The sequence below is a fragment of the Mastigoproctus giganteus genome, chromosome 3 (genome assembly GCF_048544385.1).
Source record: "Mastigoproctus giganteus isolate SK-2022 chromosome 3, ASM4854438v1, whole genome shotgun sequence".
In the NCBI taxonomy this organism is placed as follows: Eukaryota; Metazoa; Arthropoda; class Arachnida; order Uropygi; family Thelyphonidae; genus Mastigoproctus; species Mastigoproctus giganteus.
Genome location: NC_143577.1, coordinates 2,375,194 through 2,396,170, shown reverse-complemented (window position 1 = coordinate 2,396,170; position 20,977 = coordinate 2,375,194). Strand labels below are relative to the sequence as shown.

General features: G+C 40.6%; 1 protein-coding gene and 1 non-coding gene across 2 annotated transcripts in view; one reads left to right on the top strand and one right to left on the bottom strand.

The window, feature by feature from the left end:
• Window positions 1-312: 312 nt before the first annotated feature.
• Window positions 313-20,977, bottom strand: part of LOC150087610 (uncharacterized) — a 42,352-nt gene continuing 21,687 nt past the window's right edge. Inside the window, exons 4-7 of the mRNA XM_090369825.1 lie at window positions 15,624-15,694; window positions 7,995-8,056; window positions 2,905-3,200; window positions 313-361 (exon numbers count right to left, since the gene is read on the bottom strand). Coding sequence (XP_090225951.1) covers window positions 313-361; window positions 2,905-3,200; window positions 7,995-8,056; window positions 15,624-15,694 — 478 coding nt within the window. The remainder of the gene's footprint in view (window positions 362-2,904; window positions 3,201-7,994; window positions 8,057-15,623; window positions 15,695-20,977) is intronic.
• TRNAW-CCA (transfer RNA tryptophan (anticodon CCA)) lies at window positions 4,015-4,086 on the top strand. Its single transcript has one exon. It is a non-coding gene; the product is annotated as a tRNA-Trp (tRNA).

Here is a 20,977-nt window from a genome sequence, read left to right as displayed (position 1 = left end):
ATTGTCGGCACTTCGAAGATGGCAAGTTCTTTCGTAAGCAGAGGCGTGGTGTGGCCAACATCCAATCCTCTGGGGACACACCCGCCTCAAATTCATCCACCACTTCTTGACGACAGTTCTCGTCGTACAGCGCGCAGATGCGGCCTTTGGTGCTAGAGGGACGACACTGCTCGTGACACAACTTGAGGGAATTTCATAGCGATAACCGCCTCAAGAAGCCAAGAAGACTGGTTCTGTGTCGAACTCTTCAGCCTTTCATTTCCGCCTAAACTCGCTGGTACATTGGAACGCCATCTGGACGGAAGTGTTCTTTTATTCTAAGTTCTGCACTTGACGTATTTCTAATGGCGTCATAATGGCTCTGCAAAGATAAATACGAAGACAAACACATTAGCAAAAACAGATAAAAAAACTCTTTATTTTCGCGTTGCTCCCGACCATCATCGCACGCTGGTGTTAAACAGTTCGTGTGAAATGGCATTTAATAATAATAACAGAGGGTTGGACAATTAAGTCTCAGAACCCCGAGTCAACGTTAAGAGAAAACGTTAGAATGAGAAAGGCGTTTAATATCTTTTCAAGCAATCGCGTGGTGCAGCTGTGAGATCGCCCGTCCGGCTTCTGCAAACGCAACTCAACTGGCGCCACGAAATCTTTCATCACTTCTTTCAATCCCCTACTCCGCGTTTAACATTTTTTGTTGTCGGAAAGAGCTGACCCTTCTTGAAAGTGGGGTTTATTCGGTGACCTCTTTTAAGCCAACGATCGGCCAATTGTGGATGCTTTTCCCTTGTAATCCCGAATCGAATCCATGCTGAAACGCATAATTTGAAGGTTTAGAGAACACCAAGAGAAAAGAAACGTTGGAATTCGCTTTAAAAATGATTCTGCGAGCGACCTCCGAATGTGCAGCTGCCCAGGCGATTGCTTTTAAAAATATTAAAAAAGCTTTTTTCATTCAAACATCTGGTTTTCTTTAAATGATTCGGTCCTGCGACTTAATTGTCATCCCTTGAAAATGTAATGCCGCGCAAGCGTACTGCGTTGCTGCTAATAATACATTTAATAAATACATCGCGCGAGAAATACATTTGGGAAACTTCTTCCTCGCAACAATTGGCAAGCTCGAAGGTTATCCATTTCCGTGGTATGGACTTAGTGATCACTGAATTCTGACCACGCCCGTCCATAATGGACTCTGCCAAATATCTTTAAAAAACCGAACAGCGTCCTCCGTTAGAACAATTTGCATCTGATCGTGCGAGTGAAAGTAGCAGTTATGGGACGTGGATACCTCAGATACCACGGAGTTTCTAAAGGGGCGTCTGTGTCGGGTGCTCTCATATCGAAAACGAAACGTCTGGTAGGAAGCCCACTGTGGTTAAGGTGCACTAATGCCTTGTACCGGCTGAACGACAGGTCACTGTGGGACAGTTGACATCGCAGTATAATATGGAAAATGCGAGAACAATATCCCAAATGTAATCTCCCAAGAACAATGTCCCAAATGTAATCTCCCAAGAACAATGTCCCAAATGTAATCTCCCAAGAACAATGTCCCAAATGTAATCTCCCAAGAACAATGTCCCTCTTGCAAATATGCATACAAATGTTATTCCAACTCCACGCAAGAGCATTGTCAAATGTTATCTCTTCTCCTTTTAATGTATTTTTCACTTATAGTGGCATAGTGGCATAGTGTTTTGTGAAAGGCGCCACCTGTGGTTTCCCACATCTGCACCATGGTACTTTGTGAAGAAATACAGAATCTCTGTAAAAGCCAGAAAAAGTGTAATGTCTGGTTTCTGTCAGAGTAGTGTTATGTTTTGTTGTTGTGTCTCTGGCTGCTTGGCCGCAGAGCCCCTAGTGGGACCCCACGTTGCCCGCCACCACCACTGGGAGGTGAGCCAGGCTACCCATTATACTCTGGCTGGCCTTTGCCAGGGTTGCCTAAGCTTCCTGACAAAGGTCAAGTGAAAAAAAAAAAAAAATAATAAAAAAAAAAAAAAAATAAATAAAATAAAAATAATAATAATAAAATAAAAAAAAACACTTATAATACTATGAACACCCTTCTAGCCAACCAGCTGTACAGGGGATGAAATCGAGCTTAATAAATTGAATAATAATAAATGACGATGCGCCGCACACTCAGACGTATGGGATTTCACAGCAGACGACCCGAGAGACAGCCTCTCCTAATCGCTGATCATCGCTGACGCCGAATGCTGTGGTGACAACAACATGATGGTTGGACACTGGAGGAATGGAAACGAGGGTGCTGGTAGGATGAGCCCCAAAGCCTGATGCCTTAGTGTGGATGGATAGAGTCCATGGATCCATCTACATGGTGCTCATTATCCAGGCAGGTGGTTGCTTAATTTGGAGATGTTTTCGTGGCAAGAACTAGGATTCCTGGTGTGCATGGACCAAAGTTTCACTGATGAGGTCTAGTGGCAGCTGTTAGGAGGCCATGTGCACCCTGCTATTTTTCTTGGGCAGAAACGGGATCTTCTAAGACGATAATGCGCCATGTCATCGGGCCAACACTGTGCATGAGTGATTTGAGGAACACAATGAAGATATCACCCATCTTGATTGGCCTCCAAATTCGCCTGGCCTCAATCCAGTTGAACACCTATGGGATGTTTAAAGGGTGTGAGACGTATGGACAAGCAACTGTCATGTATTCCGACACTGTGGAAAGCCTTGTAAACAACATCGCTGTAGATCCCTATTGACGTATTCAGACATGTAGTGGAGTCAATGCCTAGGCGAATAGCGGCTGGTGGTCACAAATCAGTCATCGCTCCGCGTTAAACGTTTATTGAGAGGATTTGCAACGTGTAAAGACAAAACACACTCGCAAGCATATGCACGAGAAAGAGAAAAGGAAGACCTTACCTCTGCAGGGTGGAAAATTGGACTGGAACGCCCTTCTCAAACAACTTCCGGTACAACTCCCAGCACTCCTTGACGGCTTCCGGAATGTCTCCTTGGCCCTTGAGGTAGGGAGGAGTTTCGCATCGTGGCTCGGGCTCCGAAGACTTCATCTTGTCGTTCTTCCCAGCGAAGAGAGGCCCGTGGCAGAGGATGCACGTTTCGCACAGGTACCCCGATGGAAAGGGCGGAAGGTCGTTCATGGAGAGAAATTGCGAGAGGTCATTCAGGGGCGGAAACATCGGGACATCGCTCGAACCCTGCGAAGAGATTATAACGATATATTACGAGCGTAAAATGCACGAGCACGAATAACTCGACCCTCCTCGCAGTTCGTACGCTACGACCGATCATCAACCCCAGCCATCAACGCATCAACGACATTATTATGTTCGTGTAGTAATGTCGAAGCACGTTCTTCCATCCACACAAATTCAGTTTGGCCCATTCAGATAAGGCAGTGTGTGGCACAAATTTTGCCGACGATTATATTTCCCTCCCTCTCCGTAGACACCCACAAAATTATGTGAGGTCGAGTGATTTATCGCGATGATATAAAAAATGTTTACACGAAACCCACTTTTCATTTTTGCAGGTAAATTAAAGTTTTGGCACCTACATTAAAATGAATGAAATTAACAAAACGCGAATACTCCTTGGGACTTAAAATGGGGTTTTGGTTAAAAGGGATTAACGGCACTCTTTCCGCTAATTTGATAAAACCTATCTAGAGCTGCACGAGTTGACATTACAATACCCCACAAAGATCACCTCACCCTGGCTTTAGCTGTTCTTTACACTCGTGGAAACCTTCGGTGAGGGATATCATTCTGAGAGGTGCAACACAGGAGTCCCTTCAGGCTCCTCGTTGGGCCCGCTGCTTTTCAATATCTACATCTATAACGCCATTACCCTTATTCCTAGAGTTTTATTTCTTTAAGCGGGCAAGTCAAACTTCATTTAAACCGTATTACATTTATTTTAACCTACGCCTTAATATAATTTAGATTCTATAAATAATATGATTTTGATATCGTCGAAATATAATCCCATTATTTCCCCTCCTTGCAGTGTGGGCCGGTGGCGCAACGGTAGCGCGTCTGACTCCAGATCAGAAGGTTGCGTGTTCGAATCACGTCCGGCTCAACTTTCTCTTTAGATCGAACTTTTGACTGATGTAGTCAATGTGGAAGTGCACGCGTTTCAGTTAACATAATTGCGTTTATTTACAAAGTTCTCAAATAATCGAACCTACACCGAGGGGCCACTTTATTAAGTACACGTATCTAACTGTGGTTACGCTTCTGCAGCCAAATACCAGAAATGCTTTGTTTTCATAAAAATAATTCGATTATGGACAACATTAATTAATTTATTTATTTATTTAACGTCACACAGAGCAGTTTTACCCCCTTTCAATGTGTGAGAAAGCTGCCACGTTGTACGTATACAAGGGGAACATGAGAATCAGACACAACTGTACAAAGTTAGAAAGGAAGAAAAAAAAATCACAATAATAACATATTTACAAATAACTATAAAAGATATATAAATTCCTTGCGAGGATCTTCGTAAGAAACCACCTTGCATTTATCGATATTTATTCGTAGATTATTAACTTGGTCCAACGACAAAAGCATTCAAGCAATGTCCGAAGTTTAATGTAGTGAATATGTAGTTTAAGTGAATTTGCACAATTCATAAAGTTCGATATCATCAGCATATAAGAAAAGATACGCTTTCTGGTGTACGGATATTTGTCAGATCGTTTTACATGGTGTAAAACGATTTTCCCACGGTGTAAACCCCTGCTAATCCCTCGAAATGCAAAGTAATCTCTTTCTCATCCGGCAGATCTCCACAACTAATAAATACGGAGTACATTAGTAACTCTGTGATCATCGAAAGGCGTGAACTGGGTTAACGACTTGGGGATTCTCTTCTCCAGCAGTGCTAAATTTGATGCAAAGCTTTCGAAACACTCGGATTTATCAAACGGAACGCCTACGAGTTCAAAAACTACAGATATGCTGTCATCCTTTATATAACCATTGTTCTCCCAGTCCTTGAGTTCAGCTCAGCCATCAGTAATTTTCGACATTAATTAACAAAATTGAAGCAGTCCAAAAAAGTTTTATCGGTTACCTTACGTTCCGTAATCCTCTATTTTATCGCACAGTGTACTATGAATCGCTGTGTGGTTACTTTGATCAGAAACTCTTAAGGAGTTATTGCTGACATCACCCTTCTAGCCAAAGTAATCACTGGAACTTATGAAGCATCTGATATCCTAAATAAAATCAACTTCAATGCTCCTTGTAGACAAGTCAGGAACCTTACACCGTTTCGCCTTGATTCTGCCACTACAGACTTTATGAAGTTCAGTCCACTGAACAGAATCAGCAAATGACTCTCTTATTGTCTTCTTTGACAACTCCCAGTCACTGATGATCTCCATCCACAAGTTTGCCTCTTCTCTTCAAATGCAAAATGACTAGCTCTCATCTCAAAATAAGCACAGATTTTGAAAACAAGCGGAGCATCAGGACCTGGAGCTTTCTTATCATCAAGATTCGTCAAAATTCTTCTGATATCCTTTTGACGTTAGACCACAGGAGGCATTGAATGCAGTGTACTGGGAATGGTAGGAGGTGGCTTACCTTTGGGTGAAGTGGCAATAGAACCATCTGGTTTGGACAGAGGTGGGAGCAGAGATGGGCGAAAGTTGCGGCCAATAGCTTTGGCAAGAGACCAGAATGCTCGACTACCATTTGGACAAGAAGCAAGTTTTCTGCTCCTACCCGATTCAAAATCTAGTTTTCTGATTGATAACTGCTTTGCAATTGTTACGAGCTTTGGTGTAGGAAATGAACCTGGAAATTTGGATACAAGCCAGTTGCAATATGTGCATCATTCTTCTCTTGGACAGCCTCATCACATTTATTGAGAAATCAAGATGTAGATAAATATACGATATTTTAAAGGTGGAGTGTGGAATAAAGGATAATACCCCTTCATGAATAATTTCACTGACACGACCTGAGAAAACGTTTACAGCAGATTTTAAACGTTAATCCGACCAAGGAAACGAGTAAATGAAATATTGCAGATCATCTCATTTTGCATCCTTGTAATGCCAAAAAACACGAGAATGGTCACGGGAAAAAGGCTCTAGAGGACCACTCACCCGAACTATGTACTTATAAGGATTGTTTGTGAGAAAAAGATTCAGCATGTTGAATGCGTGGTTAGAATTGGTCTGGTATTCTTTTAGATAAATGAACATTCTATGCAAAGTCAATAGAAATTGCACAAGCCTCAGCATCTCGATCAGCTGGGTTGTTGTGACTAGAAAACGGAAGTCAGATGGAGTTGCGAACATTAAAACCACCAAGGAAAATTACCTCACTGTTAGGAGAATTGGAGTGGAGAAAGTCGAGTTTGAAAGAAAGGATGTGAAAGAGTTCCAAGTGATTAGTGGAGTTCGGAGAACGATAGAGGCAACAGATGAATTTGACAGAATGTGGTAGAGAGAATTTTAAGCCAGAGGAGATTCCAAATTATTTAGTCTTTGACATGATATATCAGAGTGGACGTATGCACAAGAAACACCTTTCAGGCGAAAGGAATCATACAGCAAACAATTTGGACAGCTGAGATGTCGTTGAATCAACTGATAACCGGGATTCTGTCAGAAAAAGTACATGAGTTTTGGCAGACTGCAAGTGGAAATGGACATCATTGAGATTGGAACTGAGACCACGTATATTTTTGAAATGAACGAGGATGTCTTTGGGAGGTTTAGATCTTTTCGCAGATAAGTTTTTTCTATTAGTTTGACAATTCATTGTGTATTCAATAGTGAGAAATAGTGGGGGGGGGGGTCATGCTGTATGAAGTAATGAAATTTTAGGATATGGCGTAAACACGCCAAGAATATACCCAGCTCCTTGACATAACGTGGCCTCGATAATGCCGTCCGCATACATACACAACAAGGCAAGCAGGGTCCATCACCTCGTGAGGTTCTTGCCACCCTAAGGCAACTCCAAACCGGTTAAAGTAATCCAATCGGTTCTTACCCGTGCAAATGCTGCAGTACGTATACTCCTTGGATGGCGACCTCTAAAAGTTCGCATTGGATAAAAAATACAGGCAGAACCTACTCCATCCACTTCCTTCTGAGGACCACGTCACAGGGCATTAGAACCTGGTCCCGAGGACCTGTCCATCACTGCCATGGATCCCTCACTACATTGTTCCAACTTTCTGCTCAGATGACTCCAGCACTGTAAAAGGACTGCTCCCTGGAGAATAATTTAACTTGATAACATGATGTTGTGTATATATTTTCATACGTAAATTCGCAATTTGTTTTCTCCAATGTTTAATCCTATACTTGTATAATTAATAATAATAATAATATATATTTTTTTTTCTCCTATGTTATCCTTGATTGTATTAGCCTTTACTGTAAACCCACGCCTACAAGCCAATAAAGAGTTCTTCTTTTTCAAAGCAAAGTGTATGGTGATTCCTCTGACCACATGACCGTTTCACATTTTGAGATCATCAGTGCAATCGGTTTAAATATTTTTATAGCGCCCATTAATTATAAGTTTTAAAAAGCAGTGGGCGGAAATCGAAATCTGTGGTACACCAGGTAGTTGGGGTTATGTTACCTCCGGAATGATCCCCTTGTGTCGCGAATGAATTCGACCTCGATCATTTCAAATTTCGTACCAAATGTAATGCGGATTAAACCTTAATGGTAGCGCTCGTGTGGAGTGTTTATTGCGTTAATTACGGCTTCCAAGAAAAAATGAAAATCAAAGGCGGTCTGTATACAAAATGCTACAGCCTCCTTGATCGCACGCCAGGAAAAGGTATCTGGACTCGTATCTGTTTTGTGGGAACTTCAAAATATCAACATATTTAGCCTACACGGATGGCAAAAAGGAAAAACTTCATATGCTTGGTAACGATTTTTTTTTTTTTTTTTTTTCATATCTTAAAACAAAAATGGACATGAAGATAAGGAAAGGATCGCTTACCGTGGTGGTCTTGTAGGCGGGATGGTCTTTGATGGCATCTCTCGGAGACACCAACGATCCACCTGAAACACAAAAGAAAGAAAAGTAGTGCACTCCGTTCAACTGATTCAGGGAGATGATCAAATCGGGCCAACGGAGGATGTTCAGCCGACGGAGTTGCCTTTAACTTAATAACTCTTTATTGCATCGCAATAACATGGCCAATAGCCAGGGGTTTCACATCGGAAAAGCTGAATTCGGGCTCATCGAAATCCTGACTCACAAACTGGATGAAGGATCAAGGACACCACAAATCATCTCTGAATTATGTGGCCGTGACACCCCCCCCCCCCAACGGTACGGAGCCGATAGGATGGAGAATTAACCTCATATAAAGAGGCACAACTCTGTGGTTTCTGCAACGAATTTTCAACAGATTGTGTCCTGCTAGGTTTTTGTCAATGGTTCGTTTTGATCATCAATCATTCTGGTTAGAGCCCTCCAAATCGATTATTGACGGATAACAGGTTGCACTCAATCGTCGGATGAAATTGTGAGAAGCAAAAGGTCCAGTAGTTTGACGACGCCGTTAAACTGTCCATTGCGATCGACGAATCCATTTTAAAAATGGAACGAACATCAGTTGTCCCTTTAGATCAGAATTGCGGTACTCTGGAAGGAGTTACCGCCCTCTCTCCCAGCGTTTGACTCTCCCCAGTAACTCCAGAACCAGGTCAAAACCTAGTTCTGGAGTTCGATCATCGGAAATGTTTCCTTAGGGGCAGAACATTGACACATTCAGTGAATAATACTCTGGGGCGCAGCGGGGTACGGAAATAATTTATATGGAAAATTGAGGGATTTAACCCCTCCACCCGTTTTCTGAAGAAGTCGGAATACTTCAAAAACTCCATTTGTTGATTAAAAGTTGGAAAAAAAAATATATGAAACTCTACTACGGAAAAACAACATGTAGGGTATTTCCAGAGACTGCTGGGAGTCGTTGCGGATCAAATAAATACATTAGCTGTGTTAGGGTAGCTAAGAATAGAAACAGGTGCATGTATACTTGCGTGTACACCAATGCTAGAAGTTTGGTAAATAAATTTGAGGTATTGCTCAAAACATCAAAGGCAGATATTGTTGGGATATCAGAGACGTGCTGTCACACAGATATAAGGGATGCAGAACTGCAATTTGGGGAGTACAACGTCTACAGAAAGGATAGACTGGATAGGAAGGGAGGAGGGGTTATGCTATTAGTTAAGAAACACATAAAATCCAAGGAAGTGAAGGCAGTCGACATCGATGGACAGGGCAGTGTCGAGTCAGTTTGGTGTGACATAAACTTAGGTAAATCAAAATTGAGAGTAGGAGTGTGCTATAGGCCTAATGACTCTGATGAGTATAATAAGAAACTGTACAGGGAAATAGAGTGGGCCAGTAAATCAGAGAGTCTTATAATGGGAGATTTTAATTTCCCAGATATTGACTGGAATTTGTGGTTTGGTCACTCGCACACTAGCAAGGCTTTTGTGGATTTATTGGATGATTGTTTTCTACACCAGCATGTTGCATCGTGATTCTTCATGCATTAAGAATCTGCAGATAAATGAACCACTAGGTGGCAGTGATCACAGTGTGCTGAAGTGGGATTTACTCAAAGAGGTAACTACCATTAGGGGTAAAGGGAAGGGTTATTGCTTCCGTAAAGGCGACTACGATGGACTGAGACAGTATTTAAATTCTATACAGTGGGACCAACTGATGATGTTACCAACAGCAAATTCAAAATGGGAAGCATTCAAAGAACTTATCTTGGAAACTACTAGGCTTTACATACCAACTAAGAAATATTGTTCGAAATTAATTTTATCCATTTAGGCCTAAATGGATGTCAGATGAATTAATGAGACATATGACAAAGAAGAAAAATGCATGGGATACATATAAATTAACGGGTGACATGGAAGCCTACGATAGATATAAGCTGGTCTGTAACCAAGTCACAAAGGAGATTAGGCAGGCAAAGGCAGATTATGAGAAATCCTTGGCAAAGGATGCAAAGAAAAACAACAAAGAGTCCTTTACCTATGTAAACTCTAGAAGGACAGGGATGAATCAGATTGGTGCACTGGATATTGATGGTTCAACAGTTGAGGATCCTGCTCAGGTGGCTAACAAACCCAACGAGTATTTCGCATCTACATTCACACATGAGGAGTTATTCGGGAAGGGGAATGCCAGAGGTGAAGTAAACTCTGGCAGTGAGCTAGATGATCTTGTAATAATTGAGAGTAAAGTGGAGGAGATATTGTTGAAGATAAATACGAGAAAGGCACCTGGGGTGGATGGGTTCTATCCAGTTATATTAAAGAAGGCAGCAAACGACGTAAGCAAACCCTTAGCCATAATTATGAGAGCTTCTTTGGACTCAGAGGAGGTACCCATCGACTGGAGATGTGCAATGTGACCTCAATTCACAAAGGAGGATCAAAGGGCGACACAAGTAATTATAGACCGGTGAGCTTAACTTCTGTTCCATAAAAATTAATAGAGTCACTGGCTAAAGAAGCACTGCAGGATCATATAGACAAGACTTCGGTTATAGCTCAGACATAGCATGGTTTTGTTAAATGAAAGTCTTGCCTGACCAATTTGATTGGATACTATGATGCAGTCACAAAATAACTGGATGCAGGAAACAACTTTGATATCATATAATTGGATCTTAGAAAAGCTTTTGATATTGTTGCAGATGGAAGACTGCTGCACAAATTGGAGCAGTGTGGCATTGGAGGCAAATTGCTGCTATGGATAAATGGATGGTTGGGTGGGAGAAGACAGAGAGTGGTAATCAATGGACACTGCTCATCGTGGACTAATGTTATTAGTGGAGTCTCTCAGGGTTCAGTGTTGGGTCCATTATTGTTTTCTGTATTTATAAATGATATTGATAAAAGTATATCAGTATTAATGTCCAAGTTCGCAGACGTTACGATGGTTGGCAGGGTTGTTAAGTACACGAATAACAGTACGCTGCTGCAACAGGATCTGGAAAGGTTGAGCAGATGGGCTGAGAGGTGGCAAATTAAGTTTAACATTGACAAATGTAAAGTACTACATATGGGAAGCAGTAACCCCAGAGTGATGTATCAACTCTGTGGTACTTCACTGACAGTGGTAGAGAACGAAAAGGACCTGGGGGTAATTGTGCAGGCAGATATGAAATTCTCTGAGCAGTGCAGACGGGCTTCAAGGGTAGCTCATGGTGTCTTGTCAATGATATACAGGAATTTTTCTAGCAGGGATAAGGAGGTGATTATTCCCTTGTATAAGGCAATGGTCAGGCCACACCTTGAGTACTGTATACAGGTCTGGAAGCCTCATTTCAAGAAGGATGTAGAGCTGCTGGAAGGAGTACAGAGAAGGGCAACAAGAGTAGTGAATGGAACAAAGGGGTGCTCTTATGAAGAAAGGCTTAAATTTTGCAAATTACAGTGTCTGGAGACTAGGCACCAGCGAGGTGATCTGATAGAGGTGTATAAAACCTTGAATGGTTTGAGCATGCTCAATGCTGGTGGGATTCTTCCTCTTGCTCAGAGTAATCACCTGAGAGGGCATAAATTCAAATTGAAGAAAGACAGATGTAGGATAGACGTGCGGAAATTTGCCTTTAGCCAGCGGGTGGTTGGTTGGTGGAACAGACTTCCATCCCTTGTCGTGGAGGTTGATAGCCTAAATAAATTTAAGGCTCAGCTGGACAGGTATTTGGAACGAACGGAGATGTGAAATGGGAGCGGTTTTGTTTTTTTTTGGCTGATGCTGCATAAGCTTGCTTTTTTGCATCATATGCCTATGCTAATGCTAATTATTAGCCAAAACCCAACAAGTTATTTCGAGTTATCCAACTAACGCCAACCTCAATGTGTCTTTTTGGCCATATGTAGCTTTGTTTTTTTTTCTTATTTGAATGAATATATAATTACAATTGTGTTTTGCGTTGTTATTAGATTTTGTTTAACTGAATTCATTTACGAATTGTCCACATTTTCGAATTGATATCACATAATATTCATCATTTCCACTATAATAAGACAATATGAGAAAACAAAATAGGAAAAGAAAAGGAAATATTTATTTTTAACACTGAAATACTACAGTAAACAATCAGTTCACAAACCACATTACTCAAAATAATCATCGTTCGATGATATCAGAATCACACATTAAAATTTGCAAAAAATCATACAAATTATAATCAAACGTTTAAGTATTATAATAATCTTAATAGACCTCAATACTAATTATAATAATTAAATAATCTTAAGTATTATAATAATAAAGAACAAATGGGATATTTTTTCCTGTATGCCTAATGTACTTAAATGTACTAATGTACTTTATGTCTAATGTACTTAAAGAAATTCGTGAAAGTATAGCCAATGACAATTAAATAAATACCTGCATAATTACAGTTTCAGTTATGACGCAATTGCCAAAATACATTACTCTGAATTCTCATATTCCGAAAGTATTCTTATTTCAAGGTTTTTATCTTTCGCATTTCGATGCTGTACCTCCATTATTGAATAAACGCCCTCTACAAATACCAAAATTCCACTCGAAAAATTACCAGTTAAATGCAGTATAATAAAGTAAAATTAATTAAGTCGTGTTTATTTGCTCAAATTTCTCGGGTTAGAGTACTGGATCCTTAAATGGCTTAATAAAAGATAACAGGGAGAGAGAGAGAGAGAGAGAGAGAGAGAGAGAATATACCATCTCTAGATCGGGTACTCAACTCGAATTTAGACGCGATGCCTTGGAAACAGCAGATTGCTGCACAAAACATTCTAACACTCACTAAACTCATAACCGGACGCATGGATGCCCCCAGAATACAGTAGGATGCTGCCAGACGGTCCCTCGGCTTCGTCTTCAAACAGGGCTACACAATCTAGGTCGTTTAAGTGCTATGTCCCCCGGAAACTCTATCGCTGATCAACAGAGTAGCCATTGATCTGGACAAGTTGTGTGACTCAAAAGGACACAGAACAAAGAAACTACAGGAAACTTTCACGTGGATGGAGCTCTGACATCTACTCCCACTGAAAAAGCTCTACCTAAATTTGTAAATTTGTTTACTGTTAAATCGGCGACTGAAATTTGTAAATATTTCATATTTGTGGCTGTTATTTGTGTAAGTTGACGATTGTTAAAACTGATTTATATTTATCATATTTAATGTAAACTTTGTTTATTTGGAAGGTAAATAATTAATTGTATTACGGATCGCCCTCCTGGCTGAATGGCCGTGTAAGGGGTACAGACCATATTTATTGGGTCACTAAACTGATTTAATAAATAAATAAATAAAAAAAAAAAAAAAACTGATTGAAACGTAACGCAGATGTTATTTTCCTGGACCTTTTAATGCACTCCCCCTAGCTTGTAATCCAGCAATTCCTGGATTTCTGCTCCTTGGAGCAAGTACATTACGCACTTGGGAGGCTCTGGTGGGAAACGTATCTTGTTGGTTGCAGCTTAGTCGGACCTAGTTTCAAATTATTATCCGTGTAGATTTATGGAGACAATTATATATATATATATAATCTTTATTGCATACAAACGTGGTATATACAATGTACCCTTCACAGCAGCAATGCCAGGGGTTTTACATTGGCTGGTGGACAATAGCTTTGGAGAAACGGGGCCTACATCGATGTTCGGGCTCATCCCCCAGAGCCAACAATAAAATAGAATCAGTGTCAGATTATCTACTATTATTAAGTTTGAACGAAATTATATAAACGAAATTTAAATTTATTAAGATTATATTAAGTTTGTTCTCAGTGAAGTTATTTGATTTCTCATGCGGTTTTTTTTGGCTTGGGAGCTTGGTAGCTTTAATTGCTTTGCGTTTGATGTTGATGTCGGTGGTTTATTGCGGTTCCTGGCTTCTGATCTAGGAAGGGTTTGACGAGGGTTTCAGGGGGATATAGCCTTGGATCCAGTACGAAGCTCATCTTTATTAAGTAGGAGGGTTGGTTGTGTGCAGTTTCCATATGTGGCAGTGATTTTCTTGGCGATGACCTGAAGTACGGGCGCCTCCACAAATTTAAAGTCAGCTGAAAAGTGTTCTTTTATGATGGCCGATGGCTCTGAAGGGAAACCTCGATCGTACATCACCTTATGGGTACCTGTGAATCTACGAAAAAGGCGTCTCGCTTTCGCAGTGGACCGCACCATTGTTCTGACACGCTTTGCAGAAAAGGTTCACTTTCCATGCCCATCGAAATTCCAGAAATGCTTCCCACCAGGAGAGAAAGCAATGTGCGCAGGATGATGTTTCACCAGCTGTTATTTTGACTTCAAGAGATTCGAGCTTTTGCCGAGTCAGATAAACGAAATCCTTGTCCAAAAGGTTCAGTCACATCTTGACCTCGGACTATATGGGACGAGGGGCTCGACTTCCTTTCGCACTTCGCATACATTCGTAAGAACACGTATGCGGCTCTCTGAATAACCAGGCAGGAGCTCATAGGCATTAGAGACCCCAGTTTAATGAGGCAATATATCAACAGATGCGTTATCCAAATTCCCCTATAAGCGTTAAAAATCTGGTCATCAGCTCCTGAAAGCAGAATTAAGGCTTTCTTTAGGCTTCGATACTGGCTCTTGAGGTGGCTAAACAGAATTTCAGCTAAGCCCTTTACCATCTCAAGAGCTATATTATACTCCAATTTAGAGATCCTTACTGAGATGATTTGTCTCCAGGACAGCAAGGAATATAATGACGCTTGCTCAGCTCTTATCTTATAGTGAGGGCCGCATTTACACAGTTGAACAGTCTTGGAAGATTCTTTCCAGCAAACACCATAAAAACTCTGCACAAGCTGCTACCTGCAGATAGAGATGTAAGGAAACAGATACAGCGACCTCGTCTCCCAGGCACGAGCCAGTGGTCTTTAGGAATCCCAACTACATCACCCACAGAAGAAACCGGCTGCTGGAAACAGTAAAAGAATTTTCTCAAGTTTTTATTTTGTATTAAATTGTATCATATCACACCTGAAGTTTCGTTGTTTTATGTTGTACGCTGTTCAGCTGTAAATATTTGTGCTTTTGTAAATATGGTGAATCTTCTCCCCCCCCCCGAATGGGTCAATTCAGAAGTTACGATCTACTGTAAATATAGCAGTATTACGTTTTTACTCATTTATATTAATTAAGCCTTAAGCAGGTATTTCTAGCATTGTATAATACAGATATATTTAGTTTCACAAATATTGTATAAATCAGACAACTGCGTGTATTTTAAAATTGTATACAGTGTTGTATTCTGTAGTATAATTAAATATGTATGATCACCCCCTGGCCAGTAGCTGTAACCGGATGTCTCCTACAAGAAATAAAGATAATTTATGCAACAAGCAAGCAAGCAATTTACAAGCACGATATAGTAGAGAGCCATTTATTTAGCTGGAATTTGATTGGAAATTCTGCACAAATTCCAGCCAAAGCCCCCTTCGCTAGTTTAGACAACATTTTTGGTTCATCCAAGAAATAAACTACTCCAACATCTGAAGGACACTGACTACGATTTTTTTCTATATATTAAGATAAAAAAAAAGAGAGGAAACTTACCTCCGGGGTCATCCGAAGGAGTTAATCTGGGAAGGGTCACCGTCAGCGTTGTGGGATTGGCAGGCGTCATTCTGGTGAAAGAATAAACAAAAACAATTCATACACGAGTATACATCCAACCGCAGAGTCTAATGCTAAGGCTAACATACACTGCCTGGCCACTTTATTAGGACCATGGAGGTTTAAGTAATCAGTAAATTTCACACCCTCTGGGCATTGCCGTCCCGAGGTGGATAGTCCACAGTTTCCTGGGGTAATAAATTGATAATCGGGGCTTCAAAAAACAAAAAACTTAAAGTTATTCCAAAGCTCAAGGCTATATTTGTTTCAAGGTTGGCCCCGGACACAACTGAAAGAGAATTACAAGAATACGTTAACAGCTTTTGTAAGTCAAATGTTCAGGTAACCAAACTGAAAGCAAGGTTTCCACAGGAGTACTCATCCTTTAAAGTTTCATATAGTGAGGACAACGAAGCAAGAATTCTGGACACTAACAACTGGACTGAAGGAACACTGATACTGCCTTTCCTCAAGAATGTAAGTACAAGGACAAAATCAACAAACCCATCCTCACCTACGAATATTGAAAACGGAAATAAATAGCAACTACAGACAATCAAGAAAATACAGGAAAATAGGATTCCAGTTCGGCAAAATAAGAATAATTTACAAGATGATTTGCTATGTTACTATCAAAACGTGCAATGTCTAAACAATAGCAACTATAAAGACACCTATTCCCTTATATTACAAGAAGACTACGACATCTACTTCTTAGCTGAAACATGGCTCACTCAGGATGTTAAGGACAGTGAATTGGTCCCACCGGGCTTTGTTGTTATTCGTAGGGATAGACTGGATAAGAGAGGTGGCGGACTCATGATCGTCTGCCAAAAAGAGATTCCTATCTCAAAAATCAAAGTCTTGGCTAACATTGAAGGAATTTTTCTCCAACTGGGCAGTGGCTCTTATATCTGCTATGTTATGCTTGTCTACCTTCCACCACCTGTAGATAACACTCTTATGACGGAATTTGAGATCACTATCGACCAAATTCTTGATCAACATCTGGGAATAGACCATTTAATTGTTTTAGGGGACTTTAATATGCCACATGCCTATAATGGATGTAATGCCAATCCAACTAATGTCTGGACACTTAAGGGCCAGACATGCCTTTTCAAAAAATTTTCATCTCTCTAAATTTGAATCAGATCTGTGAATTTCCAACTAGAAATGAAAACTACTTGGATTTAGTCTTCACCAACTTTCCTTTGGTGGTCTTTAAGCCAACTAATCTTTTCAAATCAGATCACATTCCTGTGGCTTTTTCCATCAAGAAGAGATCAGTTAAAAATACGGATTTAGAACAAAAACGGAAGCTCAATTTCAATAAAGTGAAATGGCCTGATATGAATTATGCATTTAAAAACTGTAATTGGGAATTACTATTAAAAATCAATGATCCTCAAGAAGCACTGGACTGCTTTTACCAAATCATTAATGAAGTAACTAACAATCTTGTTCCATGCTATAGTGTTCCTGATAAAAATTACCCACACTGGTTCTCTAAGGAACTAAAATCCCTACTGGCAAAAAAACGAAAAATGCATAGTAGGTTTAAGACAAATAAAGAAATATGCCTTTACAATAAATATTCCTCCTTAAGAAGACAGGTTAAAACGACATTAAAACAGGACTACAACAAATACCTGTGTTTTGTCGAAAGAAGAGTCTTCGAGGCAAAAGCCTATATTCAGCTATTTCAAAGCAAAAAATCAAAATGCGGCTGTAAACACGCTAGATATTCCCAGTGGATTGTCATCTTTGTCTGAGGCAGACTACCTTGCTAGCAGCTTTGAAGAAATTTACAAAACAGATACAGCAGATGACGGGATGGAAGGTAACGAAAATTTTCCTCTCAACTACATTGATACCCTAACAGTATTTGAAATAAACCAAGCAGAATTATTGAGTACAATCCACAGTATGAAAAAGGATCTCACACGAGGCCCGGACGGTATCCCTACTGTCTTATGGAAAAAATGTGGAACTACACTTATAAAGCCATTACTTCACTTAATAAAGTTGGTATTTGAGAGTGGAATCTATCCAGTTCAACTGAAAAAGGCCATTGTTACCCCTCTTTACAAAAAAGGAGACCCATCCTCACCCAACAATTACAGACCAGTTTGTCAATTGAATACACTCTCAAAGATAATTGAATCCATTGTAATGAAGCAGCTATTTAACTTTATGAAACTTAATTTGTCAGATTACTCTCACGGATTTATCAAGGGTCGTTCCACCTGCACAGATATGATCTCGTTTGTTTCGAACATATCCCAGGCGCTTGACGAAGGGAAACAAGTCGACTCCATCTTCCTTGACTTAAGCAAAGCCTTCGACAAGGTAGTCCATCAGAGACTAATCAACAAACTGCATCACTATGGTCTCAGAGGACAAGCACTAAACTGGATTGAAAACTACTTGGAAGGTAGAGAAATGTCCGTGACATTTAAAGGTAAAACCTCATATCCTTTCAGTCCTGAAATTGGTGTCCCACAGGGTTCATCCTTAGGCCCGCTATTATTTCTTATCTACATCAACGACCTGCCAAGCACCCTTGGAGCCTACCAAATCAAAATCAACGTATTTGCAGACGACATAAAAATCTATAAAGCAATTCGCAGTACCAATGACTGCATCATCCTAAACGAAGCTCTTCAACGAGTTATTCAGTGGCTGAAGGAGAACAAAATGGCAGTCAATGAAAACAAGTGTGAGCTGATGAGCTTTGCTAATGCACACAAGAAAAACAAACTTAATTTTTCTTATTGTATCAACAACAAGGCAATCAAAAAAGTTAGTACAGCCAAAAATTTAGGTATCTTTATTAAAGAATCATTTTCCTTTGATGTCCATGTCTCTAACATTGTAAAGACAGCTAGCAAAAAACTAGGTTTCCTGAAAAGAATTAACCGAGACTTCAATCAGTTGGCACTTTTCATCTTTCTTTACAAAATCTATGTTAGGCCAGCCCTAGAATTTGCCTCACAGGTCTGGTCCCCACATGTTGCGTACCAAAAATTAGAAATTGAAAATATTCAAAAGAGAGCAATCCAGTACGTTTGCTTTAAAAGTGGCCTTGAATACTATGAGAAATCCTACCAAGAGTGGTGTGTATTCTTTGGACTCGAAACGCTGGAAAAAAGAAGAGATAAAGCCGATTTACTCCTTCTTAACCAACTATTAAATGGTACCCTGAATTGCCCTCATCTCGTCTCACAAATAAATTTCAACGCTCCGACAAGAGCGCTAAGAAACCATCCACTGCTGAAACCATCCTATGCGAGTACAAATTATGGATACTACAACTTCTACAACAGGACTGCAAGATCAATGAACAAAACAAATGTGGAGATATTTGACACCCCCGGACACTTCAAGAGGCAACTGAAATTGCTAACCTCATCCGGTACCTGACTTAAAATAGACTCTTCTTTTAAGTTCTAAGACTCTGATTGTGTGTGAAGAAATACCAGTGCTCTGCCTGTTCACTTAAATAGGACGGATGAGTCCTTTTATTTATTTAGTTTATTTTATCTGTACATATACTTTTTTCTTTACTTTGGGAAATGTATACTCCAAGCTTTTTGAAGCTATGTAATAATTCTTTGTAGCTGCACCCTCAGGCACGTTGTTTGCTGTTTTGTAGCTGTTAATAATAATAATAATTAATAATAATAATTAATAATAATAATAATAATTAATAATTAATAATAATAATAACAACAATACGGCTGGAACGCAAACGACGGACGAAGTGGAAGCAAGTCACGTGATTGTAATTTAGGCTTTTAAGCGCATATTGAGAGCACTGCACGAGTTACGGGAGCCGTCCTGTTGTTTACCGTGTGGTGGAGGAGACAGAATGGTGTGGGGCATGTTGTAGCACACCGTCAGTCCATCCCTTGATCCCATTGGAAGGCAACAGGAAACCCGGAGTGATTTCCTTATGGAAATAAACAGATAATAATAATCGTTTTGAACGTCATTTGCAGTCCAGTGCACCGGGAAATGTTGGACGTTTATCTCTATGGACAAGGAGTGCTTTCCAGATGAAAGTGAAACCACCCACCTCACCAAATGTGCGAAAGAGCGGTTTCGAGAAGACCGAGAATCTGCCTTGGCAAGCCCAATTTTTGGATGTCAGTCCAAGGCTATCGATCCCTCCGTCCGCGACATTTAAGGAATTGAGGATAGTTTCTCAGATGAATGGTCCAATAATCCTCGTGGCACTTTTCCACCCCTCATTGACTCCATACCAGGAGTGTAAAGTGTAAAGTGTATTTGGTGTCAAACGGCACCAGGGGTTCCCCCCATCTCCGCGTTGCTTTCATTGTAGGTGTACCAGTTCACTGGGAAGGCCAGAGATTTAAAAGTGTGTGGATATTTTAGAGTGTAGTGTTGTGTATCGTTGTTTTCTCAATACACCAGTATTGAGAAATTATTTACTCTGGCAGGCCATGCCACCTTGTTTCCTGAGATTTTAGTGGCTAGGGCCTATGGAAAATTAAAAAAAAAAAAAAAAATAGGGGGTGATGAACGCTAAAATCTAGTTAAGCCGAAAGGGGTTCACGTATGCGGTGAGAATTTGGACACTTAAAAATTTTTCATTGTGTGGGGCGTCGCTGGCGATATAGGCAGAGTTGGGGGAGAGACTGAAGACTGGGGGAAAGACAGAAGTATGGGGACGATAGAGAAAGCGACCCCAAGGCAGAACAGTGGGGCATGCCCGTGCCCCACCAGGAGAAAAATAGGGGGTGGCGAGGAGAGGAGGGGACAGGAGCAATGTCACCTCCCCCTGCCAGGGAAGGGAAATAAAGGTGTGTTGGACTAGAGCCCAGCACAGGTCGCCAATAGGGCATGTGGCAGCAGTTGCGGCTGCTCATTTCGGTTGTGATGTTTGGGTTTCCAGTCCACTTGGTTGGCTTATGTTTCGTTTTCTCAAATGTTATTTCAGCCTGTTTCAGGATCAAGTCTGCTTCTTTCAGTTCTAGATATGAGCCCTAGTCGAACCCTGTGTCCCAGTGTGCAATTGGAGGGTTGAAGTTTGCACTCCGTCCAACATCATTTGGGGATATCCTCCGTTAACTCTTGTCCTAGTGGATATGTTGTCCTCATCAATTTGGGTTTTCTCCTGTTCTTTTCAGTTTTGGTCACGTAAAGTCAATTTCCTGGTTTGTCGGTCGTTGTGGAAGGCGAGTTCAATTCTTCTTCAGCTGTAGGCATTTCGCGCATAGGCCGAACACCAGGGTGATCACTAAAGCCCCTCCCCAACAGCTGCGGTA